This window comes from Ruditapes philippinarum, unplaced genomic scaffold (assembly GCF_026571515.1).
Source record: "Ruditapes philippinarum isolate M1 unplaced genomic scaffold, ASM2657151v2 ctg1717_1_1_1_1, whole genome shotgun sequence".
Taxonomy (NCBI): domain Eukaryota; kingdom Metazoa; phylum Mollusca; class Bivalvia; order Venerida; family Veneridae; genus Ruditapes; species Ruditapes philippinarum.
The window spans coordinates 3299-24888 of NW_026854300.1; the positions used below are offsets into that span (position 1 = coordinate 3299).

At 32.5% G+C, this 21590-nt stretch overlaps 2 protein-coding genes across 2 annotated transcripts in view; one reads left to right on the plus strand and one right to left on the minus strand.

The window, feature by feature from the left end:
• The first annotated feature begins 300 nt into the window (after positions 1 to 300).
• On the plus strand, positions 301 to 18540 carry LOC132739733 (WAS/WASL-interacting protein family member 3-like). Its single transcript, XM_060727521.1, has 10 exons — positions 301 to 523; positions 6711 to 6889; positions 7875 to 8036; positions 8539 to 8607; positions 12137 to 12205; positions 13964 to 14017; positions 14653 to 14718; positions 15100 to 15168; positions 16147 to 16260; positions 17298 to 18540. The coding sequence occupies exons 2-10, from the start codon at positions 6727 to 6729 to the stop codon at positions 17327 to 17329; spliced, it is 798 nt and encodes a 265-aa protein (XP_060583504.1). The 5' UTR covers positions 301 to 523; positions 6711 to 6726; the 3' UTR covers positions 17330 to 18540.
• Positions 18541 to 19191: 651 nt separating this feature from the next.
• Positions 19192 to 21590, minus strand: part of LOC132739732 (superkiller complex protein 2-like) — a 34629-nt gene continuing 32230 nt past the window's right edge. Inside the window, exon 26 of the mRNA XM_060727520.1 lies at positions 19192 to 21513. Coding sequence (XP_060583503.1) covers positions 21313 to 21513 — 201 coding nt within the window. The 3' untranslated portion in view covers positions 19192 to 21312. The remainder of the gene's footprint in view (positions 21514 to 21590) is intronic.

Below are 21590 nucleotides of genomic sequence, written 5' to 3' on the forward strand. Positions count from 1 at the left end.
TATCTTTTGGTTCATCTACTCCATTAACAATGCTATGATTAATTGTGCGTTAAACTTCTCGTATATAGAGATTTTTGTTGTTTGTTTCATAAAATATATCTTTATTTAAAACTTAACCTATGTCATTCACACTTAAACTCTAAAGTGTACTTATTTTGAGAGCGTATTAGTAATACCAATAAATTAGATCACGGGTTAACTTAAAGCAATTAAGTTTTACTTTTTCAATTATTCACAAGAGAAAAAAAATAACCCCGACTACTTCCGCTTTCCCTTCAGTAAAAAAAATAGATTATTGTATAAACTTTTATCAACGAAACGCCGAGTATATACATGATAAAAACAAAATCTGGATGTATAAAACTTCCGGGTGTTTTAAGAATAAAGAAGGTTGTCGATGTACTTGATCTGTATACTATATAGAAGCGCACGGTTATACTTGAGTTAATTCGTTTTAAAGAATGAGAAGTGAATGATTTGTTATTATATTAAGAGATGGATAATATGTGTGATATTATATAAGGTAAGTGTGTAGTAAGTTACTTATCCACTCCATGGTAGTTAAAAAGGTATATAACATAGGGATTTTAACAATTTCTCGGAGTAAGTATCCGTATATTTGTACTATAAATACATATGTATTTATGTTTGGATTTTAACGTTTTCTTTTTTGGTTTATATAGCTGTATATTTCATGTTTACAGATATATGTATATTTGGATTTTAACAAATTCTTGAGGGTATGTATCACGATATTTTATGTATACCAGTATATATATTTGGTTTTTAACAAATTCTGGAGGGTATGTATCAAGATATTTTATGTATACCAGCTAGTATATATATTTGGTTTTTAACAAATTCTTGAGGGTATGTATCAAGATATTTTATGTATACCAGTATATATATACATATATATATATATTTGGATTTCAACAGTTAGTTTCTTAGGGGTATGTATCAGTAAAGTTTATCTACCTCTATATATGTGTATCTGGTGTTAAGGTATCCGACAGTTTGCTTGAGACATGTATACAGTAGGTATATATTCTCAATTCATCGTATGTTTAAATTGAAAGTTTATTTGCATAACATGCACATAGACAGTGGTGAATGAGAAATGTAGGTCTATACCTGGTTAAATACACATGTTTTAGGTGTAGCCAATTTTATTGCGATATATAAATTAAAACAGGTTTCATTACATCCGTTATCTTGTTTTTATAATAATTAATGTTTACGTCAAGGTTGCTATTCAACGATTTATTTAGGAAGAGGTCACATTGCAAATCTTTATTTGATTATTATCAACAACAATAACCGCCGTAGCAGCAGCAGCAGCAGCAACAACAACAGCAGTAGTAACTAACAACAACCAAACTGACTTATAACATGTAAAATTGAAGAAGAATAATGTTATTTAACTAGCCATTATTTAGGTTTCGGTTTCGAGACATTAAATGTTTCGAAATATATAAAAATAAAACTCATATTGATTTAAGTTGAGGCTAATATGAACGAGAACATACACTGCAATTTTCCAAATTCTTAGATAATTTTGCAACTCCCCCGGCCACCACCTCTCCCCTAAAAGAATAAATGGTCTTGTCCAGACTGAAATATGGACAAATCCACTTATTTTATTTATCGAACGATAATACTTTTCATTATATCATGACATTTGAATTCAATTTAAGAACTTGAAAAAAAAATTGAAATAGTACACTATATGAATTTTATGCTCCACGAATTAATCCGGGTACTTGGAGAGATCGATATTTCATTCTTTATCAATATTTATATCAATCGGAACATCCAAGCTGTTATTCATAATCCGAAGTTTGACGGAAAGAGCCGATAATATCGATTGTATTTATATTACGCCTAAAAGTGTGTCATATTTTACAATGTATTGAATATCTGTATTGAACAAGAAGATAAGTTCAATACGTGTTATGATTGTATTGTATATGATTGATTATATTAACTTGATAATCAAATACCGGTATATTTAATTGTACTTATGTTTTAAAGTTCATTTTGAGAATTGACAAGGTCACGTTGTATGGTATATTTATACTTCCTTTATTCATTTTTATTTACATTGCACGCATATTATTTCCCACGAACTACAAAGTTTAAGTATAAATCTAATGTTTAAAATAGTAATTCATAAAGCATCTGCTTAATGCAGATTTGATTCAATATCAACGAAGCGCTCATTATGATAACATTTAGCTATTCAAGAGCAATAACATTATCAAGAGCGAATCCGGTGGCTTTTTTAATCCAAAGAAATTCATTTTAGCGTTCGTTTTGACACTTAATATAGGGTTTTTAAATAAATGTTCTCCTGTGCGTAAAAAGAACGAGTTTGATAGTCCAAGATTGGATATACACCGCACCACTCGTCTCCCACCCCCTGGAAGTAGACTAAAATGACTACCTTCTAATAGAAATGCGAAATATAGTCTACCTCTACCCTGGGACAAAAATGTCCCAGCTCTACCTACTAATCATTATTAACGTACTATAGTAGTAAGCATAATTATATAAGCACATCATTCATTAACGTACATACGTAAACATATATACGAGCTCAAGTCGTAAACGAATGTACCCGAACTAATTTAAAACGTTTATACAGTCATTATAATTTGTTAACATAATTATGTATGTCTTATAAATTGTAAACGTATATACGCCCACAAATCGCAAGCATTTTAAACACCACTTATTGTAAACATATATGTGCATAACATCAACACCAATCGTAAACGTCTATGCTCTCACTGATTGAAAACGTATATACGCTCACTGAATGTAAACGTATAAAGGTTCACTTGTTGTTAACGTATACACGTGCGTTTATCATAAATGTATACACGTTCACTTATCGTAAACGTTTACACTCCCGCTAATCGTAAACGTTTACACGCCCATTAATTGTCAACGTTAATATGCACACTAAATGTAAACATAAATACACATACACTTATCGTAAGCAATTGTACGCCCACTAATTGTAAGACTATATACGCCAACTAATCGTAAACGTTTATATGCCCACTAATCGTGAGCGTTTTTACGCACACGTGTCCTAAACTTATTTTCGCACATCAATTGTAAGCTTATATTCGCCCACTAATCGTAAGCGTTTATACGTCCACTAATCGTAAACTTTTTTTACGCCCACGTGTCCTACACCAATTGTAACCTTATCTTCGCCCACTAATCGTATGCGTATATAAGCCAACGATGCACATTAATCCTAACATATACGAGAATGAACAAAAGTGGGCCGGTAATCGCTACATGTGGTTACCATAACGACCGTTTGTTTACATATGATTCATGCCAGACCGGCAATATTTGCTGTATATTTTCAAAATATGTTTGTCTCTATTACGGTATAAGTTTTATTCAGCTAACTTGGAAAATAAGGAAATAGCGACACTTTTCCGCGTATTTATTGAACAGCCCTCGTATATACAAACCAATCGTAAGCGTAGTTACGCTCATTAATCGTAAACCTACACTAAGCAAACTAAACGTAGAAAGTTAAACGCATTTGTTGAAAACATAAATCTGGTTAGTTTATTACATATTACAATAACAATTTGATATTACATACATGTACTTTCAAATCATGGCTATAAATAGGAGTACTTCCCACTTGTAATTATTATATCACCCTATTGTCTTTTCACTGACCCTTAATGTATTAACAACACATTCATAAATATTCAAGGACATGTATTTCCTTATGTATTTCCTTATGTTTGTTAATTATATCGTAAATTCTATCAGTAATTTATTATAGAACATGAGCGTACAAATTATGAAAAATACTGGCCACTTGATCCAAGGGCGACAAAATAATAATAAAAGGCGCCATTCCGCAGTTCACCCTACTTTATAACTTTACACTTAATTGTATCTTTGTAATTATTTTCTTTCTTTGATTTCTTTCTTTAGTTCAATCCACTTATTAAATAAAAAGAAATATTGTATTGACCTCCTAGAATTCTAACTCGATAAAATAGATATGTTTCAGCCGAAATTCTTAAAAAATTGCATTTGTTTTGGTTTTTACACAACACAAAATTCCCACACTATTTGCAATGCCACATACAATCACGATTGTTGTAATGTCACTTATTGGACGCCATAGATATGATTTGATATTGTTAATGCAGGTTAATTGTACGGTTGAAATATAGAACACTTATTGTTAAAGATTAATTAAACACCTTTTGTATAACTTAGGTAGTTAGGCTGACACATTATTTGTTGTTGTTTTTTCTTCATTATTACACCAGCTTTAACCCATTATAGAATAAACATAGATATTTGAACTTATAAAGGGATAAACCCTTATTTGTAAATACTTTAACATCAAAAGAACAGAATCTTTATTGCTTTATCTGTACATAGTATATCATCATACAGCATAACTTGTGAAATCAATGCAATAATATGAAAGAAAAACATTGATGCTAGTACTCAAACATAGGTGATCGTTAAATAAGCCCAAGCTAAATGAGGATGAAGAAATATAAAAAAAATAAAGGTTTTTTTACATGACATGACTAGAAATCACTTTTCGATATTGATGTGCCATATAGTGTAGGTCTAGACCAATAACTTGTTTGCGAAATTTCAAAATATTCCCTCATTCCGTTTTTCCAGAATGATTATTTTAATTGTGAGTATATTTCTTAATTATATTTTGCATACCTTTCTGTATTAAATTCTCCAAAATCTCCGGTTGATCTATGCAAGAAATTCGAAATTTATGTTTTTTATAGGTTTTGGACCTCATTGGAGTCTCATCAACATTTCGTTTAATCTGCAGTTTTTTTTGTTGATTATTGCTGAGCACACAAATGTAATTTACAGATTTACAAAGGTGTATAATGATATTTAATTTGTTAAAAAAAACCCGGAAAACCACTCACTCTTGAATGATTAATTTTTAGTTCAAAATCTTTAAATGAAACGCTTTGTGACAATAACTCGATTGTCAAAAATAAGCAACAATAAAATTGAGGGGAAATTTATTACCCAATTGCTTTCTTTCTCTACATGCAGATGACACTTTTCTTTACGTATAAGAGTTTGGTTTTCTTCAAAAATAATCCACGTTTTTTGGGGCAAACGGTGTGTATAGAACGACAATGACAAAATATCAAATGACATAAAGAACGAGCAACCCCCCCCCCCCCTAAAAAAAAACAAAAAAAAAACAAAAAAAAACAAAAACATCCCCCCGAAAATAAAACAGACAACAACAACAAAAATATGATGAAAACAACAAAAAACAACAATAACTACATGCATGAATATTCATAGACACCCATTTTCCCAAATTCGTCATTTAAATTATCTGTCTATCTTAATTTGCAAGTTGCATGCTCTAGAAAGTTTGTATATCATAAACTCTTGTCGCAGCGGCATATAAACCTACGGTGCGCATATTATATATTTTCAGTAATTCATATTTGTATTATACAAAACAAGATAGTTTGCCACGGTATACACAATATGGGTAGATACAAAAACAACTAGGAATATCTATGATATCATTTCTTATCATATTACATGAATAAGTGATTCATTGTAATAGAAAGAGCACCGAAACACGAGGCTATCTGATTTGTACGAGGGGGCGTAGCCCCCGAGTATAAATCAGATTGCCGAGTGTTTTTGGTGTTCTTTCTCTTTTGTATCATAGTCAAACATGACAGCACGTTCCCTGTTGTCATAATACGAAACCCCAGAGAAAATTAACCAATAAACGAGCATTTGAATATGATAGTTCTGCCCTTTTCCCTTTCCCTTCCGTCACAATAAGTAAACCCCAGCAAAAATGAACCAATCAACGGGCATTATCTGGAGTGCGGGTAACTGATACCTGCACTCCAGTTACCGCACTGTGCATGTATATGTATACGATTTAACTCTGACTTTTTCAACAGAAAGGTCCTCAAACTATGATACAAGAAATAGATAGTATTAGATTTATATATCAAACAATGCTTTTGGACAATCGCATCATCTCGGCCCTCTCCGTCAAACTTCGGATAAGATATTAGCCGAGATGTTCCGATTGTACTTTTGAAAATGAACCGCCTTTAACCCATGGCCTGCTAGCTGCAACTGATTCTATCACTGCGACCAGTGCAGACAAAAAATTAGTAACATCGGGAAAATGGCGTTACATTAAATCAAATTTGAGTTCTACAAACCTCCCACAGGGGTTTTAATCCCGAAACCAAGTGCCTTTGATCATATGATCTGCACTGGTATTGTTCGCTAGATCGGGTCACCATATATTTCGGAATGCTCCCTAAAAATGATAAATGGTTTTGTCCAGACTGAAAGATGGACACCGGTTTAATATTGTTAAAATGAATGAAGAAAGATAGGTAAATTAACAAAGTATACATAGCCAATTACAAAATAATAAATAGCATATTGAAGCATGTGTTTAAGTGATGTGAAAGGTTGGGTAGGTGAAACGGCCAGGTGGAGTTGCAATGGTGGAAGGGTTGTTGGTAGGATGAAAACATAAAATATTAATATTTTTTATAAATGCATCCTAATTCAAATCCGTTTATTAAGCACATTCTTAACAAATGACATACAAATGCAGTTGCGAAAATATTAAGAGCCTTAGAGTAATTATGTCATTTGGTTTGTTTCAGTTTAAGTTGACACGTGATGGCAACAGTGATGACGTCACCTCGTAGACCCTCGTTACCAACACCAAATACCCCAGCTCATGTTCGAATAGGCTTTCAAGGACACAGTCAAGCCAGCGATACCGCACCCCCTCTACCCTCGAGGGACCATCCTTTAAGGAGAAAGGCGTTTGAAACAAATTGTGAGTAACTCGTATCGTCTGTGATTTTGACATACATAATTATATAATAGAGTCATTCGCATCTTCTCGGCCCTTTCCGTCAAACTTCGAATAAGAAGTATTAGTTTAAAAAAACAATGATACAAGTACATCATGTTGTTAATACATTAACAATAATTAGATACACGAATGAAAAAGGATTAGAGCCTTATTTACTTTACAAAGAAGTATAATACACATCCCTTTTACTCGTATTGTGTCCGAGCAAAGCGTTTGTGAATGAATTTACATTGATATTTATTTTTTGATAAGCTATCTTTATCCCGTATTCTATTCTTTTAAAAAAAATGAAGAAAAAAAAATGAATCGGCTGACAAAAGCATCTATGTACTTTGTGTTTATCTATTAAATGCGGACTAATTTAGCCATTGAAGTGAGGACTCCAGATACAATGTAATGCTAAATTGTAGTCAAACTCTTATGTATATACGTTACAATTATACATAAATATAATGATATAAAGTTGCGATTTTCATGTACAAAAGTACAATTAAATACTATTAGTACAAAATACTTAACGTACCAAGAATACTTAAGTTGAAATAGAATATTAACAAGAAGAGTAATTCACGTTAAATAATAACAATTGGTCCGACTGTATGGCTGCGAAGGATGGCCTTGTTCTGCATTATACTTGTTGGTTGCAAGCAACAATCAATGGCGACAATATGGGTTAAAAAGTAAAAAAAAAATGTCATATGACCCGCGTCACGACAAAACTAACATAATGGGTTTGCGACCAGCATGGATCCAGACCAGCCTGCGCATCCGCGCAGTATGATCAGGATCCATGCTGTTCGCTTACAAACCCTATAACAAGTAGACAAACTGATAGCGAACAGCATGGATACTGATCAGACTGCGCGGATGCGCAGGCTGGTCTGGATCCATGCTGGTCGCAAACCCATTATGATGGTTTTGTCATGACGCAGCTCATATGTTTCAGCTTTTGTGGATAGAAACACAGCGAAGGCATATTCTGACCCACAACGGGCAGCTCACATTGGAAGATCACAAAGTGAATCAAATCATCATAGCAACGCGCATCAACAAAGTCATGCGCATGCGCATTCAGCTCAACAGTCACGCCAAAGACAACCTAAAGCAGGTAATAACGGAACAAGAGGACACAATTATATTATCATGGTGATATAAGTAAAACAAACCCTAATCATCAAAAAACTTAGGAATTAGCTACTTTTTTTTTGTTTTTAATTTTCTTATCTAAGAGTGCACGTTCTTTAAATTATAATAGCTATATTTTACCTTGACACTTTATTGATTTTCTGTCATAAAACAATATTTGAGAAGCGTTTATCTATACAGTAGTTTAAATAATTGCTTATTAATAGAAAGATTGTTTACAAGTTATTAAGTGAAATATCATGATTTTTTGTATTCCACAAAAAGTTATTCTTTTAAATTATGAAAAATGCTTGCCACAATGACATGATTACATCTCACCACACTGATTCAAGTTTCTTGTCAATCTATTGAAGTTCTTCTTACCATATTTATGCTTGATTTAAGTTTTGACGATACTTTATCTGGTCGTCTTTTTTTGCGAACAGGCTCAAAGCTCCTTAGTATTTTATTTTATATATTTTTAGCGGCAGACGATCCTCTACCACCGCCCCCACCTTCATCCCGACCTCCGACAAGACCTCCGCCCCAATATGGTAAATATTTGCTATATAAGTAATACATTGAAAATCAAATTTTAATGGGTTTTTTTTAAAGTTTTACAGTAACAGTAAATAATTGACGACAATTTTACCGGCTAGCAACAATTAATGTTCTTGCATATTATATAACAGTTTTATAATGTTATTGTAATATATATATCAATGGCGTTTGCTACATTGTTTTAAGACAAACAGATACCCCCCCCCCTTCGCTTTTAAAATGCTTCTGTTATCATATTTTAAGAACATGCAAAGTTTTAATAATTTCTGTGAAAGAGATGTCACTTTTGCCTATATCCTATTTTCTCCTATTTATAATCGTGGGACTGGTGTGGATGAACTTAACAAATGATTAACAGTTCGAAGATTTGTTGTAACTCTTTATGAACTAAGTATTTTCTCGTATGAACTGGGAATTTGATAATTTGCTGAAGACTGGTAGCTATGTGATGATTTTATACCATATATACAGCACTTCAATCTATTGGTGCCACATTTAAATAAGTGTTTAAGATCAATTGTCTTAGGAACTACTTGTGTTTGTTAATTAAAGTAGATATTTTCAAAACATTTTCCCTGGATTAACTACAGGAACTATTTTTAGTCCCCTACCGGTTTACCGGAGGGGACTTTAGGTTTACCCTCCGTCCGTCTGTCTGTCCGTCCGTCTGTCTGTCAGTCCGTCAGTCCGTCCGTCCACAAAACTGGATCCCGCGATAACTTGAAAAGTACTGAAAATATTTTTATGAAACTTGGTATATGGATAGATGGCAGTATGGAGATTATGCACGTCTTTTTCTTTTCTTCCTATGTTGAAAATTCTGGTTGCTATGGCAACAAATAGGCTGAAAATATGGCAAATTTTACACATAAACTGGATCCAGTGATAACGCAAAAAGTACTGGAAATATTTTTATGAAACTTGACATATGGGTAGATGGCAGTCTTGGGATTATGCACGTCTTTTTCTTTTCTTCCTATGTTGAAAATTCTGGTTGCTATGGCAACAAATAGGCTGAAAATATGGCAAATTTGACACATAAACTGGATCCAGTGATAAAGCAAAAAGTACTGGAAATATTTTTATGAAACTTGACATATGGGTAGATGGCAGTCTTGGGATTATGCACGTCTTTTTCTTTTCTTCCTATGTTGAAAATTCTGGTTGCTATGGCAACAAATAGGCTGAAAATATGGCAAATTTGACACATAAACTGGATCCAGTGATAAAGCAAAAAGTACTGGAAATATTTTTATGAAACTTGACATATGGGTAGATGGCAGTCTTGAGATTATGCATGTCTTTTTCTTTTCTTCCTATGTTGAAAATTCTGGTTGCTATGGCAACACATAGACTGAAAATATGGCAAATTTTACACATAAACTGAATCCAGTGATAACTCAAAAAGTACTGGAAATATTTTTATGAAACTTGACATATGGGTAGATAGCAGTCTTGAGATTATGCATGTCTTATCTGTTCTTCCTATTTTGAAAAAATATCAGTTGCCTTGGCAACAAATAGGCTTAAAACATGGCAAATATAACAATATTTGTGATTAGTCAAAAAGAGCTGAAAATTTTTATGAAATTGCATCTTTAATTCAAGAGTTACCGGTTTACCGGAGGGGACTTTAGGTTTACCCTCCGTCCGTCTGTCCGTCTGTCCGTCCGTCTGTCTGTCAGTCCGTCAGTCCGTCCGTCCACAAAACTGGATCCCGCGATAACTTGAAAAGTACTGAAAATATTTTTATGAAACTTGGTATATGGATAGATGGCAGTACGGAGATTATGCACGTCTTTTTCTTTTCTTCCTATGTTGAAAATTCTGGTTGCTATGGCAACAAATAGGCTGAAAATGTGGCAAATTTTACACATAAACTGGATCCAGTGATAACGCAAAAAGTACTGGAAATATTTTTATGAAACTTGACATATGGGTAGATGGCAGTCTTGGGATTATGCACGTCTTTTTCTTTTCTTCCTATGTTGAAAATTCTGGTTGCTATGGCAACAAATAGGCTGAAAATATGGCAAATTTGACACATAAACTGGATCCAGTGATAAAGCAAAACGTACTGGAAATATTTTTATGAAACTTGACATATGGGTAGATGGCAGTCTTGGGATTATGCACGTCTTTTTCTTTTCTTCCTATGTTGAAAATTCTGGTTGCTATGGCAACAAATAGGCTGAAAATATGGCAAATTTGACACATAAACTGGATCCAGTGATAAAGCAAAAAGTACTGGAAATATTTTTATGAAACTTGACATATGGGTAGATGGCAGTCTTGGGATTATGCACGTCTTTTTCTTTTCTTCCTATGTTGAAAATTCTGGTTGCTATGGCAACAAATAGGCTGAAAATATGGCAAATTTGACACATAAACTGGATCCAGTGATAAAGCAAAAAGTACTGGAAATATTTTTATGAAACTTGACATATGGGTAGATGGCAGTCTTGAGATTATGCATGTCTTTTTCTTTTCTTCCTATGTTGAGAATTCTGGTTGCTATGGCAACACATAGACTGAAAATATGGCAAATTTTACACATAAACTGAATCCAGTGATAACTCAAAAAGTACTGGAAATATTTTTATGAAACTTGACATATGGGTAGATAGCAGTCTTGAGATGATGCATGTCTTATCTGTTCTTCCTATTTTGAAAAAATATCAGTTGCCTTGGCAACAAATAGGCTTAAAACATGGCAAATATAACAATATTTGTGATTAGTCAAAAAGAGCTGAAAATTTTTATGAAATTGCATCTTTAATTCAAGAGTTATCTCCTCTTTAAGAATTTTGCTTTTAAAATGTTATATTTTGGTAACAGGGATGTTTCAAATATTAACTTCAGAGTGTCCTTCAGTCCGTCTGTCTGTCTGTTCATAAAAACTGTTTCCTGTGATCACTTTTAAAGAACTTTTCCAACAAGTTTACTTAAAATAGAGAAAATTGAAACATTAGTGAATGGCCAATGGCCCTTCAGAATGTTGATGGGGTTCTAACCGGTAGGGGACTTATGGATTGCTTGCAATACTATGATAATTGCTTGTTATTATTGTTATTATTATTATTATCATTATTATTATTGTTATTATTATTATTATTATTATTATTATTATTTGCTTTTCTCGCATTTAAATCTGAACAATGACATAAATAATTCATGGCTACAACGAAGATACTTTTTTTCGAGTTTTAAGCATGTCTCGATAATACGAGAACCCCTGACAATACAAGAAATTATTCGACTTGTTGTAGAGCCAAGTTCATGTATGTGCCATCCGCTTTATAGGAACAATACAAAAATGTCAAAAAAGGGGATAGTCCTTCAAGTTGACCAACACCATTTTTTTCAATTTATGTACATTGGTATGATTTTTCATCAAGTTTATGCAAACAAATATTCTACCGATCATGCACAGACAGTCTTATATAGTAAAACCTTAAAGAGGATATAGAATATAAATTGATAAAATAAAAATATAGAACTATTTCACATATTTTTCCGCAGAGACCAGCCCACCACCACCACCAGTTGAACGTATGCCAGTCAGAAAGCAGCTTAGTCAACGAGAGACAAGTAAGCCATCCAAATATTCATACAAACTTAAAGTTACATTAAATAAATTTCATAAAAAAAGAATTAGCGACATTTCATTAATAAATCGGGTTTCATATCGACTCCAGATCTTATTTTGGTGCCTAGACAACCAAAATGAGTTTAATGAGCATACAAATGTGCAACCTCATTGTGGCGAATTCGGAAGTACAATATCTGTTTGAATGAGAAACTCCGCCTTCAGATCATCCGTACATCAATATTAAATCAACAAACATGACTATAAGTAGCAGTCCTAATTTAACGGTATATTTCCGCATTGTAACGGATATTTTCATACAAATTTAATCTTTTTTATGAGATGATTATTTTTTCTGAACCACAGGCCTAGTGTACCGTGAAGCTTAAACGGTAAAAGTGTGTTTGCACAAGAAAATCTTATATTTGCTGTGTTCCGGATAGCAACTATAACACCGTGACTTAGTGCATACATTAGCTGATTATAGTCTTCATTTGCATATTAAAATTCGTATACGAACTTTAGTGTTACCGTGGGGTTTTCCATTTAAAATTCTAATTTATGAACAATTTTTTATGAGATTTACAACGATACTGTTAAAAAGGTTAATGAAACTGTAGAATGCTTGGTTTTTAGGCCGACGGCAAAAATATTTTAACATATTTATTTAATGTAGCTTTAATTATTATCGACCACTGCAATGTAACTGACACTATGCATATTTAATGTTTGGCAAAACAAATATGCTTAAATCAAATTCAAATTCAAAAGAATGACATGCCCCATTATGTTTATTCAGCAGGGAAATATATAAAGGCCAATTATGTCCCAGAAATGCTCTTAACAGCTTTTTACATGTATTTTCAGTGTACTTTTATAGTTTCATAAAAAATTCCTCTAGGCCAATAAGCTGCGCCATCTTTTTCTCCTGTTGCCTTTTGGTGATTAGTACAATTACATGTATAAAGTGATTTAGTATTTTTATATGGAAGACAAAATACTAGTTTGTTTATACATTCTGTTACTTTTGAGACACATTATTTCACATTTAGTGCTACATTTGAGCCGTGTCATGGCAAAACCAATATAATGGGTTTGCGACCAGCATGGATCCAGACCAGCCTGCGAATCCGTGCAGCCTGATCAGGATCCATGTTGTTCGCTATCAGTTTCTCTACTTGTTATAGAGTATGTAAGCGAACAGCATGGATCCTGCTCAGACTTATAGTGAAATTGTTATAATAAAAATAAAAAAAATCTAGATTTAAGACTTTTGAAATAAAAACTTCAAGTTGTTACTATACTACGAGTCATTTGAGACTTTGTATTGACTGTGATTTATTTCTGAATTTGATCTATATATATTTAAATGGATTTACCAAGCTTAAAATTATAAAACTGACCGTAAAAAGCCGAGCTTGCAGGCTTGCCTCTTGCCTGGGTAAAGGCTATGATTACTTTTCGTGACTGCAGGTCAACAACACAACTTTTATAAAACGAAAAATAATTGACATTATCAATCGTATTAGAAAACATACGACGATCAGCTTTTTCTCTCTTTTTCCTTTTTGCAATACTAATTCTACTTCGTGAATGTGAGACAAGCTAAATTAAGACGGAAATTTTCATTGACAACACAAAGGAATGGGTTTTGAGTAAAAATAAGTTGTATTTGAACTTTTATATAAAATTTTCATAGACAACTTTTGAGAAAAAATTTATGTTGTTTGATTTTTTATGTTTTTTGTTTCTATATTTAGATGCAACAGGCCAGCGTTCCGCACACACATTGCCAAGGCAGCGGTCTACACAAGGTACACAACTCATTACTATTGAAAGGGTGTCACGTGATTATCGCACGCGTTGTATTATTATGACACGTGTGATATTAACACGTACAGTATTACATTTACCCACGTTATTTTTTTGACCTCAACAGTAAAAACATCTCTATAAAATCTGACCACCTGTTTTTAAAAGCCATATATCTTATTTCGTCAAGTTAAGGGAACTTTCTTGGGGTTAACAGAGATAAGTCAAACACGCGGCACTTGTCTTTCATTGCATTACATAGCACGGAATGACAGGGACGCTAATTCACAAACAACCGGCAAAAACTGTATCCAACTCACCTGTAGAATGATCGATCTCCTTTTTTATATGTAAATTAACGACAGAATTGATCGTATATTTTCTTATCGCTATATATATTTGAAACATCAGTTCTTATATCAAAGACTGTTTCCATGTACAGTAGTATTTATGTACAATGTCAATAAAATGAAAATAGTTCAACAATAATAAACATTTTTTTTATTTAAGGCTAATACAAATTATATATCATCAAATAATTTGTGCATTATCATGTCTAACTTATAAACTTTTTCATGTAGAAATTCAGGTACTGAAATGTATACTTAAGCGGTAAATTGTCTCTTTTTCTTTCCAGACGTCCCACCAGAGCTGCCACCAGCCAGACCCCCCAAAACATCCGTTAGCTCCAACTCATCGATAGGTTTGTGTAATTCTTTTTTTTTCTGTACTCTTTGATTAGATATGCAAAATGCAGATCAGATAATTTTTACACTTTATTACATTTATTCTATTTAAATTGTCTCTTGTTAATTATCAAAGGTGTTCTGATATTTTCAACATTATCAATTTCAATTGCTTTAATCGACTTGCAATAAACCGTTACCTGGAGCGTGTTTCCGCATACAATATCAACAAGTTACGAGGATGAAAATACATGCATCGCTTAAATTTATGTTCAATCGTTCGGATTTAATAAAATACAGGCGTGCACAAAGTTTAATTTATACTAGTCGTTGACATTAACGGAAAGTTCAACAAAATTTTAATGTCTTATATATATTACTCATTATATATTTTGCAGATTCTGGGCATGCACCGGTCCCTAGCAGACCTCCTAAAGGTCAGCTACGGTCAGCACATTCGTTTGAAGGCAAGTTGTAATATATATTTTATTTTATATATTATCATATCACATCTTCATGAATCAAATTATCAGAGCGTATGGCTTGTTCATTAAAATTATGTGTCAAAACTAATTGATTTTGGTTTCAAAAACTTTCCGATGACTTTTCAGTAATACTGACCATATTCTTGGTCATATAGCAACTGTTACAGGGCGAGAAAAACGTGCAGTCTGGCTGGGCCTCGAACCCGGAACCCTCGGAATACCGCTCATACAGAAATAATTGTTTTCACGAACTTTGCGTAGACATGAATATACAAACTTTGCTGAAAATAATCCAAATTTAATTTTAATAAAACTTCTATCTATATAAACGATCTATGACAATTTTTGAAATTCTATAACAATATTAGAAGCATATGAACCCTATTCCACGAAAAATAACTAGGTGAATACAGACAATCATTAATGAGCCATGTCACGACAAAACTAATATAGTGAGTTTGCGACCAGCATGGATCAAGACCAGCCTGCGCATCCGCGCAGTCTGATCAGGATCCTTGCTGTTCGCTATCAGTTTCTCTATTTGTAATAGGGTTTTTTAGCGACAGCATGGATCCTGATCAGACTGCACGGATGGGCAGGCTGGTCTGGATCCATGCTGGTCGCAAACCCATTATGTTGGTTTTGTCGTGACACGGCTCAATATTCTTCTTGTAACGTTTAGTGATAACACGTTTGTATTTCTAAAGCTTGCAGGGGTAACATTTGCACTTCAAACATGTCTAAGAATCATAAAAAAACTTAACTCATACAAGTAAACTGTTTTATTTTTTGATAAAATTTTCATTTATTAACATCACTTTAAAGTGTAAAGGTGGCTTTTATTACATGAAAAAAATACATCAGAATAATAGTAGAATTACCCGCAATTGAATGACTTGTACCTATTGTATATAGTACACAAGTTATTTTATATTCATCTTGAAAATGATATTCTTTCAGATTTTGAAAATAGATTTCGGTTCCATGACCCTGCAGATTTTCCGGAACCAGAAACGTCACAAATAACTGATAACAGAGTATATCCTAGCCTACAAGCTAAAAGAAAATCTAGAAGTAAGTATCTTGATTTGCCATAACGAATATAAGAAGCATTTTGATTGGTCCAGATGTATGTATTTCCGAAAGAGGATTGATTTACGCACTGAATTCAGGCATGTTACTTTTGTATGTCTTTGATGAAAAATCATTTTCAAAGTGATAACAAAACTGAACAGTTCTTCTAACAAAAAACCTTCACAATATTTAAAGTTAACCTCTGTAGAGCAATCCCTTTAAGCAACAGCCAACATCTTTGTTTTCTGAAGGAGTTGCTCTGTACCGTAGAGCTTGTATTAAATCTGTTTTCAAGTAAATTAAGGGGAAAAAAACCTTCTGGCACACTTCATATAACGAGACAGTACTACTCGGTAAAATATCATTTAACCAGGTAGCGTTCTAATATAAAATGGGTTTCTTTTCTCGTGGCAAACTTGTGTGCATTTTAGTACCATTATTCTTTAAAATTTTGCTTTTATGCGCATTTTGAAAAGATATCCGCTTGATATTAAACAAAAACACCAACGGCCAACATGCACACCAATACACACCGGTGCAGATTGATTATAATAATTGTCTATTGGCCAAATGAGTGGCCACATTCAAATTTTATTCTGGATAATCCTAAAATTGGTAATGGTCATTTCTAAAAATGGAAGCTGGACAAGTCCATTTAAGAAATTACGGGTTACAGAGCAAAACAAGAAAACATCCTTTGACCATTTGTATTGACGTCTTTTTTCAGTTTTCGTTAAAGGACAAGTAATTATTTATTTTGAAAGTTAAAATTAAAATTTATACATAAGACGATAATAAATGTGCCATAAAGACATGTTCGATGTTCATACAGAAAACCCCCAATCTGTTCATAATCTTTCTCATATTACAAAATGGTACAAATGCAAATGATCCGTAGCCCTCGTTCATGAAAATATTTAAGTGGGGCTTTTTTGGTAAAGCAAATTCAAAATATATTATCATTTCACAGACGCTTAATTTTGTTTAACTAAACACTGTTTTTTTATGGTTGTTTTTCTCTTCTTTTTTCATTTCAGAATATCATGACGACAGCCTTGGAGCATTATGATAGTTCTCTACACGGTTCTTGACATCTATATTCCAAATATTTTGAAAGACGCTTTTGGCAATAACTTATACACGTTTTTATAGTATGCGTTTCCGTGGATATTTGTTTTTTTTTATATATGAAACTGGTGTTAAAATATATGTCGCGGTATCGATGGCCAGTTGTTGTACAGCAGAGTTGTGCGCTTTGAATATAACTTATTAAATAACTTATTTAATGTGTACAAGTTATAACAAAGCCGGAAGTGAATTGTTAACTTCCGACAGGATAGTGTAATATACATTTGTTTTTATTAAACTAAAATGTACCTGTTATGTAAATTTGTAATTCTCAATCTGACTTTTATTTTAGATCTTCTGAAGCGTACTGTAGCGTTATTAAAGAGCAAAATTTTGAATATATTGCGTAATGTTGATCTGCGCGTGCATTCATTGTAAAGCGTCATTAATTTCCGGTAAATGGTGTAATTAACATGCAGAAAATTGACTTTCCTAAGCAACGACCTGACAACCGAATTAAGAAAATGTGAAGTTTTAATCGTTTTGTTTTGAATGTTTGTTGTTTGTTTTTGTGATGTTTTAGATGAAAAGTTTATATACCCTTGATAACTATGTGGCAATTTGAATGAAAACTTTAAATTGACGAAATATACAGTGTATGTTATTAAATGTAAATGTGTTTTTCACTCAGCAAAGCAATTTATGAAACGTTCTAAGCGGACTGCTTGCTTGATATGGAGAGAGGCTTTGCTTATTTTGACATGAAGTGGAGCACTGCTTGTTTGACATGAAGTGGTACATTGCTTATTTGACATGAAGAGGAGCAATGATTGTTTCACAAGAAGTGAAACACTTATTATTTGACATAAAATGGAGCATTGCTTGCTTGTCATGAAGTGGAGCATTGCTTGTTTGGCATGAAGCGGACCAATAATTGTTTGACATTGAGTGAAGCATTGCTTTTTGACCTGAATAAGAAGATTGCTTGTTCTTAAAATAAAGGAGTGTTTCTTGTTTGACATAGTGGGGAACACTGTTTTTTGACACGGAGGAGCATTGCTTGTTTGACATAGAAAAAGGAATGACTTAGTTGACATTTATGTGTGTTGGACACAGAAAAAGAGGATTGTTTGTTTGACATATAGAGAGGAACATCTTTTATTGACATTCAGATGGACATTTCTTGTTTGACATTAAAAAAAAATAAAAGTGGCAATTTTCTTTATTATACATAAAGAATACATGTATATAGACACTTATTTTGGGGTAATATTGTTTGTAATATAAAATTGGTATTCTTCTGGTGGGCCAGATATATAACGGAGTTATTTCCTCTTCATTTTCAGGTTTATGTTCCTTGTAATGTTAAAATGTATTTTTTAGAATTTAAATATAGATATTAATATAAAGTATAATATAAAGTATAATTAACTGTTAGCATATGTTTGTTAATTTTCAATTGTGAATATTTTTCCAAGTAAAACACATGGATACCTTACCGTTTACACATAACAGCAGTCAAATCAATAAACAATATATAAAAAGAATTTTTTATTAGAGTCATTATCTTTATTGTAGGCATCTGATAAACACTGATAAACATGTATTAAACATATCTTAAACACATATAACATTTCATTGTACTTAAATTTCATCTAAGGTTATTATTCAAAATAAAGACATTAAGAAAAACATTACATCAAACAGAGAATTAAGTGTCTAGGACCTGTCTTTACTGTGTTCAATGTTTATCTTTTCTGGTAATGTAATCTTGAGTATCCAGGGGGGGGGGGGGGGGCAAAGTTGTACCCATGTGACCAGTGCAGACTAAGAATCAGCCAACACATTTGTGGACTCATATCATGGTATACTATATACTGTTCATTATTCAGTCAGAATTTTTGAATTTTTCCCCTAAAGGTGATAGTTTTGTCAAAATTGCAAGATGGACAAGTAGCTTGGTATGGTTTTAAAGTACCACATACTATAGATAAAATCTTATATTCAATTTTCATTCACTGCTTAGGAACACATCATTTATATCAAGATCACAACGCAACTCTCCAGCTTATCTAATATAGGAAGTCACCCTAGTGCTTCTTTGTCTTTGTACGTTTTTTCATCAATTGCATAACATGATGCTAATATATTATATAAAAACATAAATAAATAAAATATTGATTGTGACCTTGACATGTATTTCTTTGTTCAGAATATTATTACATGTATACTTAATTCAGAAGTCACATACAAGTCATTCATGCATTTCTAAAAACATAAATAATGGACAACATGAATGAAAATATACGACAGTTTAAAGCTTCCTGACCTTTGTTATAAAAGAAACTTAAAATATTTGCAAGGACAATACATAACAATAAAACTGACTTTTTCTCATTTTATTTCCATCTTGTAATCCCCCCCAAGTCAATCCATGTAAATGTTGTTTCACCTTTATCCCTTAACCTACTGAATTTCTTAAATGGACTTGTCCAGCTTCCATATTTGGGACAGTTCATTATCAAATTTGGGGATATCATGACAATAGTTTAGTCAGCCATTTTTGTAGAGTGGTAAAAAGTCTATCACTTCCTGTCTTAGCAGAGTAAGGGTTAAAGATGTCCATTAAACAAAATAAGCTCAAGCAGAAGGCAAAAATAATGCAGTAAATATGAAGACAGAAAAACCAGCTACATGTATATAACTCAATTCCATTCAACAAAAACAAAAAAAAGTTTAAGTCTTCATACATAATATTAAAAAGTCAGCAGTAAGTTATCAGAAAATAAGGAATATTATTAATCATCAATAAATAAACTAGTAAGACTACTGGATGCACCACAAAGATGCTTTCAAATTGATGAAATTAAACAAATAAGACCTTACTCCGAGAAAAAAAGCAGAGAAATCTATTTAATCCTCAGTGGCCTTATCATTCGCAATCCTTAAAGAACATGGAATGTTTCAAAACAACAAATATCTCGGTCTTCAGTCAATTATTGAAGTTGTATGAGAAAGTCCTCAGTAACTATCTGCTTTTTCAAAACGTTTAGAAATCATAAAAAATTTGGAAAAATTTAATTTATTAACAGCTGCATGTAATCTAAAACAATACCTTGGCATTATGCATTAAAATATATTCATTCATTTTGGCTTGATACACTAAAATATATTCATTCATGCTATGTTAATCATTAAAATCCTTGAAGTGTGATATTTTTCATATCGCTCACTGTATATTACATGTCTCTAACTATAACAATTTATTATTATTCATTATTTTTCATCTTATGGCACAAAATTAAACAAAGAAGATTATTTTCTTAATGTATTAAGGTTAAATACAAAAATAAGTTTTCCTTGTTCATAAGCTGCATGTTTTTTTTAAATCATTAAAATGTACCCCTAACCCACATAATATCCTTTGTGAACTTGTCCAAGTTTCAATTTAAAACAGTCCCTCATCAATATAAACATTAGCACTATGAAAATTAGGCAGTTTTTCAACCAACCTTGAAACTCTCATCATACTGCGTAGATGGCTTTATATTGGTAGCATGAAGACTTTGAATTTTGGTTTGAGCATTATGAGTAATCACAATTTTCAATAAATTATTTAAGTGACACTATGCTCATTTTTTTATTGTTTAGCTGAATTGACTATATATTTCAAAAGATTGATTATTATAATAATGATTTATTGGAAAATGTTTAGGATTAAAACATAAATCTGCCTTAAATATAAAATGATTGCCACACTCTTTTTATAAATTGAATTTACATGTAATTTCCAATGGATATCTACAGTGATTCCCTTGAGCCATGTGAGTTATTAATCATTCATGCAAAGTAAATTATAAAATTGAAAGGAATTATGGCAAAATTTAAACTTTTTCTGACTTTCAGCAGTTCACTCACTTAATATACCATTAGACGGGCACAATGTCACTTTAAATTTATAATATCCTAAAATAGCACTTTTTATCACTGTGTATAAAGCGAGGCTGCAAACACAATGTCTCTCTTAATCATAGAGGACGCCTCCTCCATCTTCTGGTAGAGGACGGGATCACCGATTATACGTGCCGCATTACGGACATCTCGTAAAGTCTCGTGAAGTCGCTGTATACAACGCACTATAATTCCTTCCTGCACGTCCGTCAGGTTAGTGATCTCAGAAAATGGCTGAAATAAAGAATATAAGTACTCATTTTCATATTAAGATAACTAAATAATCAGTTTGAACGAAGTCGGCATCTGGA